Genomic DNA, 15,351 nt, shown 5'->3' with positions numbered 1-15,351 from the left:
GAAAATCCAGCGGCGACCAGAAAGACACTATGAATCTTTCGGCGAATGAAGAGACTACTCATGACCATACAGTCGACACCCCAACGACCATGTGGTGAAAGCCTAGTCGCCTAAATGGGACAGGCCCTTCCATCGTATCTATGCCTCTCATCATTTTTTTTTTGATTAGGTTTAAAAAAATTATAATGTTTAAATATGAGTTCTCTCATTAGCTTGGCACAGAAATCGAGAAGAGCCTGTTTTCCCAGTGCACTGTGGGGAAAAAGGAAACAGTGCATAATGGGACATCCTGCACCTGTAGATGACCTCATTCAGTATGCGATATACTATGCAGAATGCAGATTATATGCATAGCAGAAAGCAAATGGCTGGGTGGAGTAGGTAAAACTGCAGCTTGTTAAACAGAGCACAGCAGACATAGCTACAAACAGAAGTGCTTTGCAGAACAAGAAGGAAAATGAGTATCTATGATCGGTTGTAAGAGGATGGCACAACCATCTGATATTCCTGGCAGTCTTTGTGTCCCAGAAGTAGGACTCTTAGCTGCTTTAAAATGGAACAGAAATTCAAAGGGACAAGGACAAATAAGACAGAAGATAAAAGACCTGCCTGCATTATTCAAGAATGGATTGAATCTCAAGAAGAAACATGCTGATGTGGTAATTGTACAATTTTCTAATTTATTATATGTTGGAAAGAGATGGGGCAGATTAGCTTCACAGTTCTGAGGAAAGAGTTATGTTGTCCTTTCTATGATAGGTCATTTAATATACAGTACATTGTGAAAGGTACGGGGCAAAGCACTTTGTTGAACGACATATACGTTAGACAAATATGATTGTGGTAATGTGATCACATAGCATGAAGCCTTCACAAATAGATTGACTATTGTTCATAGAGGAACATGTTATATACAACCTAAGCAAATAAAGATAGATTTTAAGTAATCGCTTTTTAGTCACAATGAACTGACTTGATGCACTGATCCAATGAAGCATTAACCTTGTCATCTTTGATACTCTCAGGAGAGTTTGATTTTTGTATCAACGTGAAACATATCAGCACTTTACATTGAGGGCAATCATCCTCAGGACTGTAATCAGTGTCAAAAAAGTAACAACTTAATTTCACATTACAATATAGAACCATAGCTCAGTAATGGCACTAATCAATTTTTAGAGAAATCACTTAAGTAAAAAATAGAAAGCTCTTTTTGAAAAAGAAACCAAAGAAGGTCTGATGTTGAAACTGACAGATCTTGAAGAGTTTCATTAAATTGCCTGAATGGTTAGATTGTGTTTTGTAATATGTGTTGCATGTTGTTCTTGGTTATCTGATTAAAGATTTTAGTAATACAGATGACCTCCGTGGTACGCAGATGGTGTGACTACTTAATACAATATTGCAATGAAATATGGCTAATTAAACGTGCCATAGAATTTTTTTCAGCCACATCTTAATAATTAAAATCTTGGTAATTTGAAAATGCTGAAAATGCCCGACAAATCAGGCAGCATCTGTGGAAAGAGATACACCAGAAATAGCAAATTCAGACTCACATAAGAAAATTGGGACTGAAGATGATGGGCTGTCTGTGCTGTGCATTTCCAATTTATGTCATCGCAAAATTGGTATCAACCCTTTCTCAGACTAGCCCTCAACTTTCTCTCACCGGCCCTCTTTATTGAAATTATATCAGTCTTATTTCTTATGTTGCTGGTACCGATGAAGGTCATTTAACTGAAATTTTGCGTCTCTCCATAAATACTACTTGTTCTGCTGAGTGTTTCGGGTATTTTCTGTTATTGTTTCAGTTTTTAGCTTTGCATTATTTGTCCCAATTACTGCGATGAATGTCTGGTGGTTTTCGTTGTGATAAGACATATATGCATGACCAATTGGCATGGGGCACAGCAACTTTAAGAATAAGGAGTAAAGCGGCTTTTTCACGGGGCGACTTGACGCAAGAGTTCACCAGAGTTTAACATCGTGGGAACCTCGTGCGATAACAGTACGGCATTCGTGGACCACCGTGGACCACTGTAGCGCTAACGGCAGGTAATCGTATATCTTGGTCACTCGGGAGAAAATTCAAGAAAGTTTGAATTTCTCCAAGAGTGACTTGTACACTTGTGGTTGAGCATTGCAACATTGTATGAACATAGTGGCCAGTGCGATATCCGTGCGATATCCGTAATAACTCTTGCGGGTACCGTGGGAACTCCTGCGAACGGTGAGTAACTGAGCAGTTTGATTGTCAGTGCTTGTTTTACCTCATTGTTAAATAAATATATTTTTTACTATCAGATTGATGTCTGCAATTCTTCATTAATACATCACTACAAGATGAATGTCTCTAATGTTATAATCCCTCTCATGCTGAAACACAAAATAGTTGAAGGGAGGTGAAATAATCACATTTTCATTCTTTTTCATTTTTGAGTGTTCAGGTACCTCACTTGCTGAGCTTTTTTACTCCAGCAGTTTGTGTCTCTTTTTGTCTAAAGCAGTTTCTAAGACTGTAGGAACTCCGCATACCAGGCAGCAACTACGGAGGGAAATGGACAGGCGACACTTTCTTCAGGCTGCCTTATCTCTCTCCCCCCTCCCCCCAACTCCCACCCCCACACACAAATGCTGGAGAAACTCAGCGGGTGCAGCAGCATCTATGGAACGAAGGAAATAGGTAACGTTTCGGCCCGAAACGTTGCCTACTTCCTTCGCTCCATAGATGCTGCTGCACCCGCTGAGTTTCTCCAGCATTATTGTGTGTGGGTGGAAGTAGGGGGGAGGGGGAGAGAGAGAGATACTTGCATAGAGGCACAAAAGTTAAAGAAAGGGCAGATAAACAGAGAGGGGGGGGGGGGACTTCCCTCAGTGCCCATCTGTTACCATTAATTGGACAGTTCGGTCTGTGAAACGCAACACGCCAGCCTCGACATCTAGCCCGGTGGTCAGTCCTTTGAAGATAGACACCAGTTGCTTGGAGCAACTCAGCCGGACAGGCAGCAACTCTGGAGAGAAGGAACGGGTGGCGTTTCGGGTCGTGAGCCTTCTTCAGACTGAGGTCAATCCCCTGCATGGATAACAGGAGTCCCAGCCAACACGACAATCGCCCGCTGCACAGTCTCGGAGCTTCCACTGCGAAAACGGTGCCTACATTTGAGCACTTATGTGACTGAACCATCCTAACACCAACCACAGAGCATTCCTGAACTACTACCTACCTCATTCGAGACCCTCGGAATGGGTGACATTTCGGGACGAGACTCTGAAGAAGGGTCTCGAACCGAAACGTCACACATTCCTTCTCTCCAGAGATGCTGCCCGTCCCGCTGTGTTACTCCAGCATTTCGTGTCTATCTTCCGTATGCTCTGTGATGGTCATCTCGGAGTCAAGTGGCAACTCTGGTCTGTAGACACGAGGAACTGCAGACGCAGGAATCACGAGCAAAACACAGAGCGTTGGACGAGCCTGACCCTTTGAGTTCCTCCATCACTTTGTGTTGAAGTCAGGTCTGGACATTGCTTGGCTCAGTCTCAGGCGCCGGCTAACTAGGAAGGTCGTGTCAAAGTCCAGCACTAACACTCAAGAAATAACGTTTGCGGCCTGATGTTGCCAATATTTAATTGAAATCATTAATAAAGTAAATAAATAGATACCGGTCTAATCAGTATCTACGGGATTGGACAGGCTAGATGCAGGAAGAATGTTCCCGATGTTGGGGGAGTCCAGAACCAGGGTCCCAGTTTTACAGTCTACCGTGGGAACTCTTTAACTCAGTAAAGTAAACTAAAGTAAAGTAGCCTTTATTGTCATATCAGCGCACAGGCAGCAGTTGATTGTTGCTCTTTTCAGTTTCCCAGGGGTCGGGACGGGACTGGAGTTGGGAGGGAAAGGTGGGGGAGTCGAGGGAGAGGAGGGGGAGACAGATGGGGGTGTCTTCATTTACTGGCGGCGGGTGTCTGTCACTGAAGCAGGCAGGTGAGATATCACATCCACCTTGTGTGTGCCTCTCCCTCTCTCTCCCTCCCTCTCTCTTACACAGGCTGAGAGACTCTGCCTCTGTGAGTGTAAGTCTCTTTCTCCCCCTCTCCCACACACAGTAAGACCGAGGTACTGTGCTCAGTCCATTTGTGTCTCCCACATACACAGTAAAACATGTCTCCAAATGAGCCAATTCAACCATTTATAGTGTGTGAAAAAAAAGTGACATCATTTGTGCCACGTGATGATTTAACAACACTTCACAATGTTCATTCAAGATTTAACGGGAAAGCTCGGGAGACGGACAAGTCACTCGCACAAATAACAGAGATGCCGAGTACCGTGGGAACTCTTTATCTACCCCCCCGTTATATCGTGTGATATCGTGCTAGATCACGACCACTTCACTCTTGTTACATCTTGCGTCAAGTCGCCCCGTGAAAAAGCCGCATAAGCCATTTAGAACGGAGACAAGGAAACACTTTTTCTCACAGAGAGTGGCGAGTCTGTGGAATTCTCTGCCTCTGAGGGCGGTGGAGGCAGGTTCTCTGGATGCTTTCAAGGGAGAGCTCGATAGGGCTCTTAAAAATAGCGCAGGGGATATGGGGAGAAGGCAGGAACGGGGTACTGATTGGGGATGATCAGCCATGATCACATTGAATGGCGGTGCTGGCTCGAAGGGCCAAATGGCTTACTCCTGCACCTATTGTCTATTAACATGAGTCATTAGTGATACAGAGTGGAAATAGGCCCTTAGACCCAACTTGCCCACACTGGCCAACATGTCCCAGCTACACTAGTCCCACCTGCCCACGTTTGGTCCATGTCCCTTCAAACCTGTCCTATCCATGTACCTGTCCAACTGTTTCTAAATGTTGGGATAGTATCTGCCTCAACTACCTCCTCTGGCAGCTTGTTCTGTACACCCACCACCCTTTGCATAAAAAAGCTACCCGTCAGATTCCTATAAATTCTTTCCTCCTTCACCTTAAACCTATGTTCTATGGTCCTCGATTCACCTACTCTGGGGAAGAGACTCTGTGTATCTACCGATCTATTCCTCTCATGATTTTATACACCTCTGTAAGATCATCCTTCATCCTACTGCACTCCAAGGAATAGAGTCCCAGCCTAGAGCCCGCAGAGGGATATCAAGAGTCAAGAGTCAAGAGAGTTTATTGTCATGTATCCCAGATAGGACATTGAAATTCTTGCTTGCTGCAGCACAACAGAATATTGCAGGCATAAATACAGAACAGATCAGCGTGTCCATATACCATAGAATATATATATACACATAAATAAACAGATAAAGTGCAATAGGCTGTTATAGTTCAGTTTGTTTGAAGTTGTGCTTAATAATCCGATGGCTGCGGGGAAGTAGCTGTTCCTGAACCTGGATGTTGCAGTTTTCAGGCTCCTGTACCTTCTACCTGAAGGCAGCGCAGAGATGAGTGTGTGGCCAGGATGATGTGGGTCCTTGATGATGTTGGCAGCCTTTTTGAGGCAACGACTGCGATAGATCCCCGGTTGAACCCGGGTCTCTGGCACTGAAAGCACTGTAATGCCCCTGTCGCACTTAGGAAACCTGAACTGTAACCTCTGGAGACTTTGCGCCCCACCCAAGGTTTCCGTTCACGGAGATTTTTGTCAGTCTCCCTACCTGCAACCTCCGGCAACCACCTGCAACCTCCGGGAACCGCATGGAAACCTTGGGTGGGGCGCAAAGTCTCCAGAGGTCTCCGTTCAGGTTTCCTAAGTGGGACAGGGGCATAAGGCAGCAACTCTACCACTGCGCCACCATGCCGCCAATACATGACTCAATGATTCTGATACTTCAAAGCAGCTACAGCTAGATTTATAAACTGGAAAACAGCAATTAAGTATTGGTGTCAGAGTGTGATGTATCCGATGTAATTCGCAAATCACAAGCAAAAATTATTTAAAATAAAATTTTAATTAAAAGAAAACGTTACATTGAATTACTATTTTGTATAATTCTATTTCCTCTTGGAAATAAAATTGCTTTATAATGGATTTCCATGAAAAATTGTTTTCTTCTACACTTTTATGGATTAGTTGCTCATGCAATTGTACAAGTAACAGCAATGATTTTTAAATCCATATGCTCATCATTTTCGGGTGGGGATGTGGTTCCTAATGTATCTTTCTATGCCAAAAGCCTTTTATACACTTGCCCTGTAGTAATTGCTGTCATCAAATTTTGTTTCTTTGGGATGTAATGTGTAACATTATCAGGCAATCAATAACTTGTTGTACAAAAGCTGTTATACTGTCGTCATATAAATGAATAGATCCATTTTGCAGAAGATACTTTGATTAAATATTTATAATAGACTGAAATATTAATATGTCCTGTGAAATATTTGTACCTATTGTGATTTCATGTTATTACAGTCAATTATGAAGCACAGATTCATTAGACATTACAGTAGAGAATGCCACTCATCCCCTTTATCTTCATTCTAGCCATGGAAAGCCAAAAACGTTCCAGTTTTTGATGCATAATCATGTATGTTACATGCTTCAATGTATATCCATGTACCTTTTAGACTTTAGAGGTACAGCATGGAAAGAGGCCCTTCGGCCCACAGAGTCCACGCCGACCAGCGATCACCTCGTACACTAGCACTATCCTACACACTAGGGACAATTTACAATGTTACAGAGGACAATTAACATACAAACTTGTACATCTTTGGTGTGTGGGAGGAAGCCGGTGCACCTGGAGAAAATACACGTGGTCACAGAGAGAACATACAGAATCTGTACAGATCGAACCCGGCACTCTGGCGCTGTAAGGCAGCAACACTACTCCTGCACCACTGTGCCATGAGATGTACCTTTTTAAATGAAATATGGATTTCTGCCTTACCACCTATTAAGGATGTGAGTTCCAAACTCACAACATATCTGAAAAAATATCTCTTCCCCAGTTTAATTAATTTTTGAATTGAAATGGTCAGTCAAAATATTTTCTAGAAAGTAGATTATTTTGAAATAACTTGCATAAGTTAATCTCCATCTTGTTGATTTAATATAGATAAATATCTGATCCAAAGTGTAAAATTAGTTAGCACTGAATGTTTATTTTTTGAGGTTTTGTGAGTAAAAAATCAAATTATTAACTATGCATCTTTACTTAAGAGAACACTCAGTCTATTGGACAGTGATACATTTATTGTCATATTTTATCATCCTAATGTAACTGGACAGTTATTATTGTGAATTTATGTAACAGTGGGTAACACTGTTGTTCATACATGAACAGTATGTTTCGGCTCATTATTCAAAGGTCATTTGTACAGTCCTTCGACGGCAATCTACGTGCCTCCATTGGATGAATTTCATTAGCTTCCAGCAGAATGTGGTAAGAAGGCTTCCCCTGAGGATTGGGAAACAGGAACTGTTGATTTCATTTCCCTTCCCCAGCATATCTGGTCTTCTATTGTCTCAGAAGGAATGACATTTCACAGAACTCAGGAAATGGTCTGAGACCCTGCCTCCACCCTGGTGTGTGACAGGAAGTAGTCAAATAACAATTACGTGAACAATGCGAGAGGAGCTGTGAGTCATGGATTAAACTTTTCACCGTTGCCATTCCTGTTGGACAACAGGGACCCAGTTTATTTCAAGGTGAAATGGATAAGATTAGTTCATAACTTGTCAGACCACAAAATAAATTGCCAAATATTAGAAATACAAAAAGATTGTTGAGTGGTATTCAATTGTTAATGTACTGAGCCTGTTTCGTCTTTGCATATTCCATGCATAATTTGACCCTTGCTATACCTCAGAGAGTTCAAAGTTAAACTGAAAATCTTAAAGCATGAAATTTTGTTGACCAGCTTGAGTATTCAAAGTTGATGCATTAATTAAGTTCTCACACCATATATTTTAAATACAAGTAGATGGGCTTGGCCATTACAAATCCTATCTTGGTGAAGAGTTCTGTTTTATTGTTTATTAAAGAAATTATGGGAATATGCTTTTGAAATTACGATGAAAACTGGTTCTCAGTATTACACATTCTGCACCACTTAAACAAGTAACCCGATCACTGTTCTTTAGTCAATAGACAATAGACAATAGGTGCAGGAGGAGGCCATTCAGCCCTTCGAGCCAGCAGCACCATTCAATGTGATCATGGCTGATCATCCGCAATCAGTACCCCGTTCCTGCCTTCTCCCCATATCCCCTGACTCCGCTAGAAGGCAGGACAGGGTACTGATCGTGCAAGAATATATAATGTGAGACCTTGTTGGTTAGATCACATTTGGAGTATAATGTACAGTTCTGTGTGACACATCTCAGATGGATGTGGTTATGCTGCAGAAGGTGCAGAGGGGATTCACCACCAGGATGTTTAGGAAGGAGCTGCAGGTGCTGGTTTACACCAAAGATAGAAACAAAATGATGGAGAAACTCAGTGGGTCTGGCAGCATCTCCGGAGAAAAAGAATAGGTGTCTCGGAAGAAGGCGTTGCGGTGCTAGGAGGTGAATTGCTTGCTGCAAGTATCCAGCTCTGACGTGCATTTGAAACCATAAGATTTTTGTGGCTTTTTGAATTGAGTTCCTGGCCAGTAGTGATCCCCAGACCATGTGAGAATCAGCAGGGGTAATGCCATTGACCACCACAGGCATACACTTAAATTCTCTCTTACTGGAGGCACGATTGAGGCATGAATGTTGTAGCTTATTAGCATTTGCTTGAATGTCGTGATGGTCTTGCTGAGTGTATACATGCACTGCCTCATTAGATGCTGAAAAGCCAATGGAATTGAACGTGCAATCGTCAATGAATCACTTCACTCCTGTCTTATTGATGAGGCAGCTGAAGATAGTTGGGTCTAGGGCATTGAATTGGACCTAATGTATTACTTACAACAACAGTATGATGTTTGACCTACAGCAAGTAGTTTTAATTAACTCCATTACATATCCCATTATCCATTCCTCATTCCTCAGGATGGCCATGGTCTGAGAACAAACTGTTCTCAACCTTGACTGCGGTGGTATAGTACAGGATCACTCGCACAAGGACTTAAAGGAATAGACAAGTGTGAGTAGTTTCATGCCACTTTGCATACATTGATATAATTTTGATTTGAATTGTTTATTTTCTGGAACTTTTTATTCTATGTTGTGACCCTCTGGTGAACCGAATTTGTGACATTTTTGGCAACTGGAAATCACAGTTTGATGAAACCTTCAGATAACTTATGAGCAGCATTCATTTAATGAAAATTATAACCATATAACCATATAACAATTACAGCACGGAAACAGGCTATCTCGGCCCTACAAGTCCGTGCCGAACACTTATTTTCCCCTAGTCCCATCTACCTGCACTCAGACCATAACCTTCCATTCCCTTCCCATCCATATACCTATCCAATTTATTTTTAAATGATAAAATCGAACCTGCCTCCACCATTTCCACTTGAAGCTCATTCCACACAGCTACCACTCTCTGAGTAAAGAGGTTCCCCCTCATGTTACCCCTAAACTTCTGTCCCTTAATTCTGAAGTCATGTCCTCTTGTTTGAATCTTCCCTACTCTCAATGGGAAAAGCTTATCCACGTCAACGCTGTCTATCTCTCTCATCATTTTAAGGACCTCTATCAAGTCCCCCCTTAAATTCACACAGAGAGTGGTGAATCTCTGGAACTCCCTGCCACAGAGGGTAGTCGAGGCCAGTTCATTGGCTATATTTAAGAGGGAGTTAGATGTGGCCCTTGTGGCTAAGGGGATCAGAGGGTATGGAGAGAAGGCAGATACGGGATACTGAGTTGGATGATCAGCCATGATCATATTGAATGGCGGTGCAGGCTCGAAGGGCCGAATGGCCTACTCCTGCACCTAATTTCTATGTTTCTATGTTTCTATGTTAACCTCTGCGCTCCAAAGAATAAAGACCTAACTTATTCAACCTTTCTCTGTAACTTAGTTGCTGAAACCCAGGCAACATTCTAGTAAATCTCCTCTGTACTCTCTCTATTTTGTTGACATCCTTCCTATAATTGGGCGACCAAAATTGTACACCATACTCCAGAATTGGTCTTACCAATGCCTTGTACAATTTTAACATTACATCCCAACTTCTATACTCAATGCTCTGATTTATAAAGGCTAGCATACCAAAAGCTTTCTTTACCACCCTATCTACATGAGATTCCACCTTCAGGGAACTATGCACAGTTATTCCTAGATCCCTCAGTTCAACTGCATTCCTCAATTTGTTACCATTTACCATGTACGTCCTATTTTGATTTGTCCTGCCAAGATGTAGCACCTCACATTTATCAGCATTAAACTCCATCTGCCATCTTTCAGCCCATTCTTCCAAATGGCCTAAATCTCTCTGTAGACTTTGGAAATCTACTTCATTATCCACAACACCACCTATCTTAGTATCATCTGCATACTTACTAATCCAATTTACCACACCATCATCCAGATCATTGATGTACATGACAAACAACAGTGGACCCAACACAGATCCCTGAGGCACCCCACTAGTCACCTGCCTCCAACCTGACAAACAGCCATCCACCATTATTCTCTGGCATCTCCCATTCAGCCACTGTTGAATCCATCTTGCTACTCCTGCATTAATACCCAACAATTGAACCTTCTTAACCAACCTTCCATGAGGAACCTTGTCAAAGGCTTTACTAAAGTCCATATAAACAACATCCACTGCTTTACCTTCATCAATTTCCCTAGTAACCTCTTCAAAAAATTCAAGAAGATTAGTCAAACATGACCTTCCAGGCACAAATCCATGTTGACTGTTCCTAATCAGACCCTGTTTATCCAGATGCTTATATATATTATCTCTAAGTATCTTTTCCATTAATTTGCCCACCACTAAAGTCAAACTAACAGGTCTATAATTGCTTGGTTTACTCTTAGAACCCTTTTTAAACAATGGAACAACATGCGCAGTACGCCAATCCTCTGACACTATTCCCGTTTCTAATGACATTTGAAATATTTCTGCCCCTGCTATTTCTACACTAACTTCCCTCAATGTCCTAGGCAATTTCCTGTCAGGACCTGGAGACTTATCCACTTTTATAGTTTTCAAACGTGTCAGTACTTCCTCTTCTTTGAATCTCATAGTATCCATAGCTACTCTACTTGTTTCCCTTACCTCACATAATTCAATATCCTTCTCCTTGGTGAATACCGAAGAAAAGAAATTGTTCAATATCTCCCCCATCTCTTTTGGCTCTGCAGATAGCTGTCCACTCTGTCTCTCTAATGAACCAATTTTATCTCTCGTTATCCTTTTGCTATTAATATAGCTGTAGAAACCCTTTGGATTTACTTTCACCTTACTTGCCAAAGCAACCTCATATCTTCTTTTACTTTTTCTGATTTCTTTCTTAAGATTCTTTTTACATTCTTGATACTCATCAAGCACCTCATTTACTCCATGCTGCCTATAATTATTGTAGATCTCTCTCTTTTTCCAAACCAAGTGTCCAATTTCCCTTGAAAACCATGGCTCTTTCCAATTTTTACTATTTCCTTTCAACCGAACAGGGACATAAAGATTCTGTACTCTTAAAATTTCCCCTTTAAATGTCCTCCATTTCTCTTCTACATCCTTCCCATAAAACAAAATGTCCCAATTCACTCCTTTTAAATCCTTTCGCATCTCATCAAAGTTAGCCTTTCTCCAATCAAAAATCTCCACCCTAGGTCCAGTTCTGACCCTCTCCATAATTATATTGAAACTAATGGTATTGTGATCACTGGACCCAAAGTGCTCCCCAACGCATACCTCCGCCACCTGACCTGTCTCATTTCCTAACAGGAGGTCCAGCACTGCCCCTTCTTTAGTAGGTACCTCTATGTATTGCTGCAAAAAACTATCCTGCACACATTTTACAAACTCCAAACCATCCAGCCCATTTACAGAATGTGTTTCCCAGTCTATGTGCGGAAAATTGAAATCTCCCACAATCACCACCTTGTGCTTACTACTAATATCTGCTATCTATTTGCTCTTCCAATTCTCGCTCCCCATTTGGCGGTCTATAATACGCCCCTATAAGTGTTGTTACACCTTTCCCGCTTCTCAGTTCCACCCAAATAGCCTCCCTAGACGAGCCCTCTAATCCATCCTGCCAAAGCACTGCTGTAATATCTTCCCTGACAAACAATGCAACACCTCCACTTCTTGCCCCTCCAATTCTATCACACCTGAAGCAACAAAATCCTGGAATATTTAGTTTCCATTCACAGCCCTCCTGCAACCATGTTTCACTGCTCGCCACAACATCATACTTCCAGGTGTCAATCCAGGCTCTAAGCTCATCCACCTTTCTTACAATGCTCCTAGCATTAAAATATACACATTTAAGAAACCCACCGCCTCTTATTCTCTGTTTATTTTCTTTTTCTTCTTTCTCCCCTAGATTTTGGGTCCGAGTGCTTCCCTTCTCTGCCTCCTGCCTCACACTCTGTCTACTAGCTTTCTCTATTTGAGTCCCTCCCCCCAACTATTATAGTTTAAAGCCTCCCCAGTAGCCTTTGCAAATCTCCCCGCCAGGATATTGGTCCCCCTCGGGTTCAAGTGCAACCCGTCCTTTCTGTACAGGTCACACCTTCCCCAAAAGAAGTCCCAATGATCCAGAAACTTGAATCCATACCCACTGCACCAGCCCCTCATCCACTCATTTATCCTCCACCTCGCTCCATTCCTACTCTCACTGTTGCGTGGCACAGGCAGTAATCCTGAGATTGTTACTTTTTTGGTCCTTTTCCTTAACTCTCCTCCCAACTCCCTAAATTCATGCTGCCAATGAATTGTGCAGTCCTCAGCAGAGCTCCTCTCTAAATTTAAGGTCGGACTTTGCACAGTGTCGCACTCGTGAAACCATGAAAGCACAGTTCTTGCCACAAGATGCACAGCAAACCATTCAGAAACAGAAGCAAGGGTTTGAAATAAAGAAGAGGAAATTAAACAAAGAATCAAGGAAGCCCCCTCCTGCCAAGTTATCTGAAGGTTTCATCGAACTATGATTTCCAGTTGCCAGAAATGTCATAAATTCGGTTCACCGCAGGGTCACAACATAGAATAAAAAGTCCCAGAAAATAAACATTTCAAATCAAAATTATATCAATGTATGAGAAATGGCATGAAAATAATCACACTTGTCTATTCCTTTAAGTCTAATGTGCGAGTGATCCTGTACTATAGTCTGAAGAAAGGTCTCGACCCGAAACGTCTCCCATTCCTTCTCTCCAGAACAGCTGCCTGTACCGCTGAGTTACACCAGCATATTTTGTCTATGTACTACACCAAGGTTAAGAATAGTTTGTTCTCAGACTGTGGCCATCCTGAGGAATGTATATCTGAGACATCAGCTATTACATCAGTGGATTACCCACTAGTAAATAATAATAAAAAGGCAAGATTTTCATTGTACCTGTACCACACTGTATTTGTGACAATAAACCTGACTGGACTTGAAAATGAATAAATAGAAGACAGAATGTTTTATTTTCATGTCCTGAAATGAACCAATGAAATTCTTACTTGCAGCAGCACAACATATATGTAAATGTAGTACTGTGAAACCCATAATAAACAACAAAAATATAATATATATTTTATAATATACAAGACCAAGTGGGACCCGTTGGGTCCCGTCCCCTCAATGCGCGGTTGTGGGGGGAGGGGGCGGCCTGCGGTGTCACACACACACACTAACCAACCCCCCCCCCACACACACACACTAACAACCCCCCCCCCCCACACACACACACTAACCACCTCAACACACACACTAACCACCCCCATTTATATTATATTAATATTATTCATTCACTCCTTTTACCCCATCCCCCGCCCTATCCACTCACGCATAGCCCCCAAATCGCAGGTGCAGCGAGAGAGGGAGGGGAGTAGAGAGAGAGGGGCACAGGGGCACAGACAGAGACACCGAGAGGGACAGAGGCACAGAGAGTGACACAAAGGCACAGACAGAGACACCGAGAGGGACAGAGGCACAGAGAGTGACACAGAGGCACTGAGAGGGACACAGAGGCATTGAGAGGGAAACAGAGGGAGACAGAGAGGCACAGAGAGGGACACAGAGGCACAGAGAGGGACACAGAGAGAGACACAGAGAGGGACACAGAAAGGGACACTGAGGCACAGAAAGGGACACTGAGGCACAGAAAGGGACACAGAGGCACAAAGAGGGACACAGAGGCACAAAGAGGGACACAGAGGCACAGAGAGGGACACAGAGGCATTGAGAGGGACACAGAGGCACACAGAGGGGGGACACAGAGGCACAGAGAGGGAGAAAGGAGGAGAGTAGTGGGGAACGGGCAGTGGGGAGCGGGGCGGGTGCCAAGTAAATGACTGCGTGTTCGGCGGCTTCAATCCAGAGCCCGGGGGGTAGGGGTCGTCACAGGGGAGGGCTGGTTCGCTTGAGGGAGGGACAGAGAGAGGGCTGTGGGCGGACATGGAATCGAGAGAGGCCACGGGCGGGTGGTCATGGACCCAAAGTCCCCGAGCGCGGGGCGGACTGAGAACAGGCAGGGCAACGGCGAGCGGACGGGCCCACGGTAAGCGGGGGGGGCGATAAAAGGACTGTTAGTCGAGGGGGCGGGGTGATGTCACTCGCAGTGCGTGGAAAACAGTGCGGAGCAGGATGCTTGTGGAAAACAGTGCACACAGGCCGCGCGAGCAGACCCATTGTGACGTCATCAGGTCATTTATTTTCTGCTATTTGAAATTTTTTAACATTTTCACAAATAACTCAAGAAATAAAGCTCTAATTTTTCAGGTAAGCTGATTTTTGACTCCAGGGGGTAAATCTCTACCGGAATATGTTTTCCTGTTAGCGCGTTGTTTCATCGAGTGGATGTGAGAACACACACACACACACACACACACACACACACACACACACACACACACACACACACACACACACACACACACACACACACACACACACACACACACACACACACACACACACACACACACACACACACACACACACACACACACACACACACACTATTTAATAGCCTGATCATTGTAGGGAAGAAGTTGTTCCTGAACCTGTGCGTCACAGTTTTCTATATCTTCTTCCCGATAGCAGGAGTGAAATAGTACCATGGCCAGGGTAGTGTGGATCTCTGATGCTGCTGAAAGCCTTTTTGAGGCTGTGACTCTTGTGGGATATGGGGAATTTTGTAAAATAGCAATGATAAAATGTAAATTGCTCTGGCTGGATTAATGAATGTAGGCTGCTTTGTGTTTACTTATATTGATCTCCGAAAGGGAATCCTTCCTTCCTCT

The 15,351-nt window shown here is 43.1% G+C and overlaps 1 protein-coding gene across 2 annotated transcripts in view; it reads left to right on the top strand.

The window, feature by feature from the left end:
- The first annotated feature begins 332 nt into the window (after window positions 1-332).
- Window positions 333-15,351, top strand: part of rapgef5 (Rap guanine nucleotide exchange factor 5) — a 143,642-nt gene continuing 128,623 nt past the window's right edge. For both annotated transcript variants that reach the window (XM_033046205.1, XM_033046196.1), the window contains exon 1: window positions 333-659. In XM_033046205.1, coding sequence (XP_032902096.1) covers window positions 468-659 — 192 coding nt within the window. In that variant the 5' untranslated portion in view covers window positions 333-467. The remainder of the gene's footprint in view (window positions 660-15,351) is intronic.

This window comes from Amblyraja radiata, chromosome 2 (genome assembly GCF_010909765.2).
Source record: "Amblyraja radiata isolate CabotCenter1 chromosome 2, sAmbRad1.1.pri, whole genome shotgun sequence".
Classification (NCBI taxonomy): domain Eukaryota; kingdom Metazoa; phylum Chordata; class Chondrichthyes; order Rajiformes; family Rajidae; genus Amblyraja; species Amblyraja radiata.
Note: the sequence above shows the minus strand (reverse complement) of the source record. Positions and strands in the feature narration are given on the sequence as shown.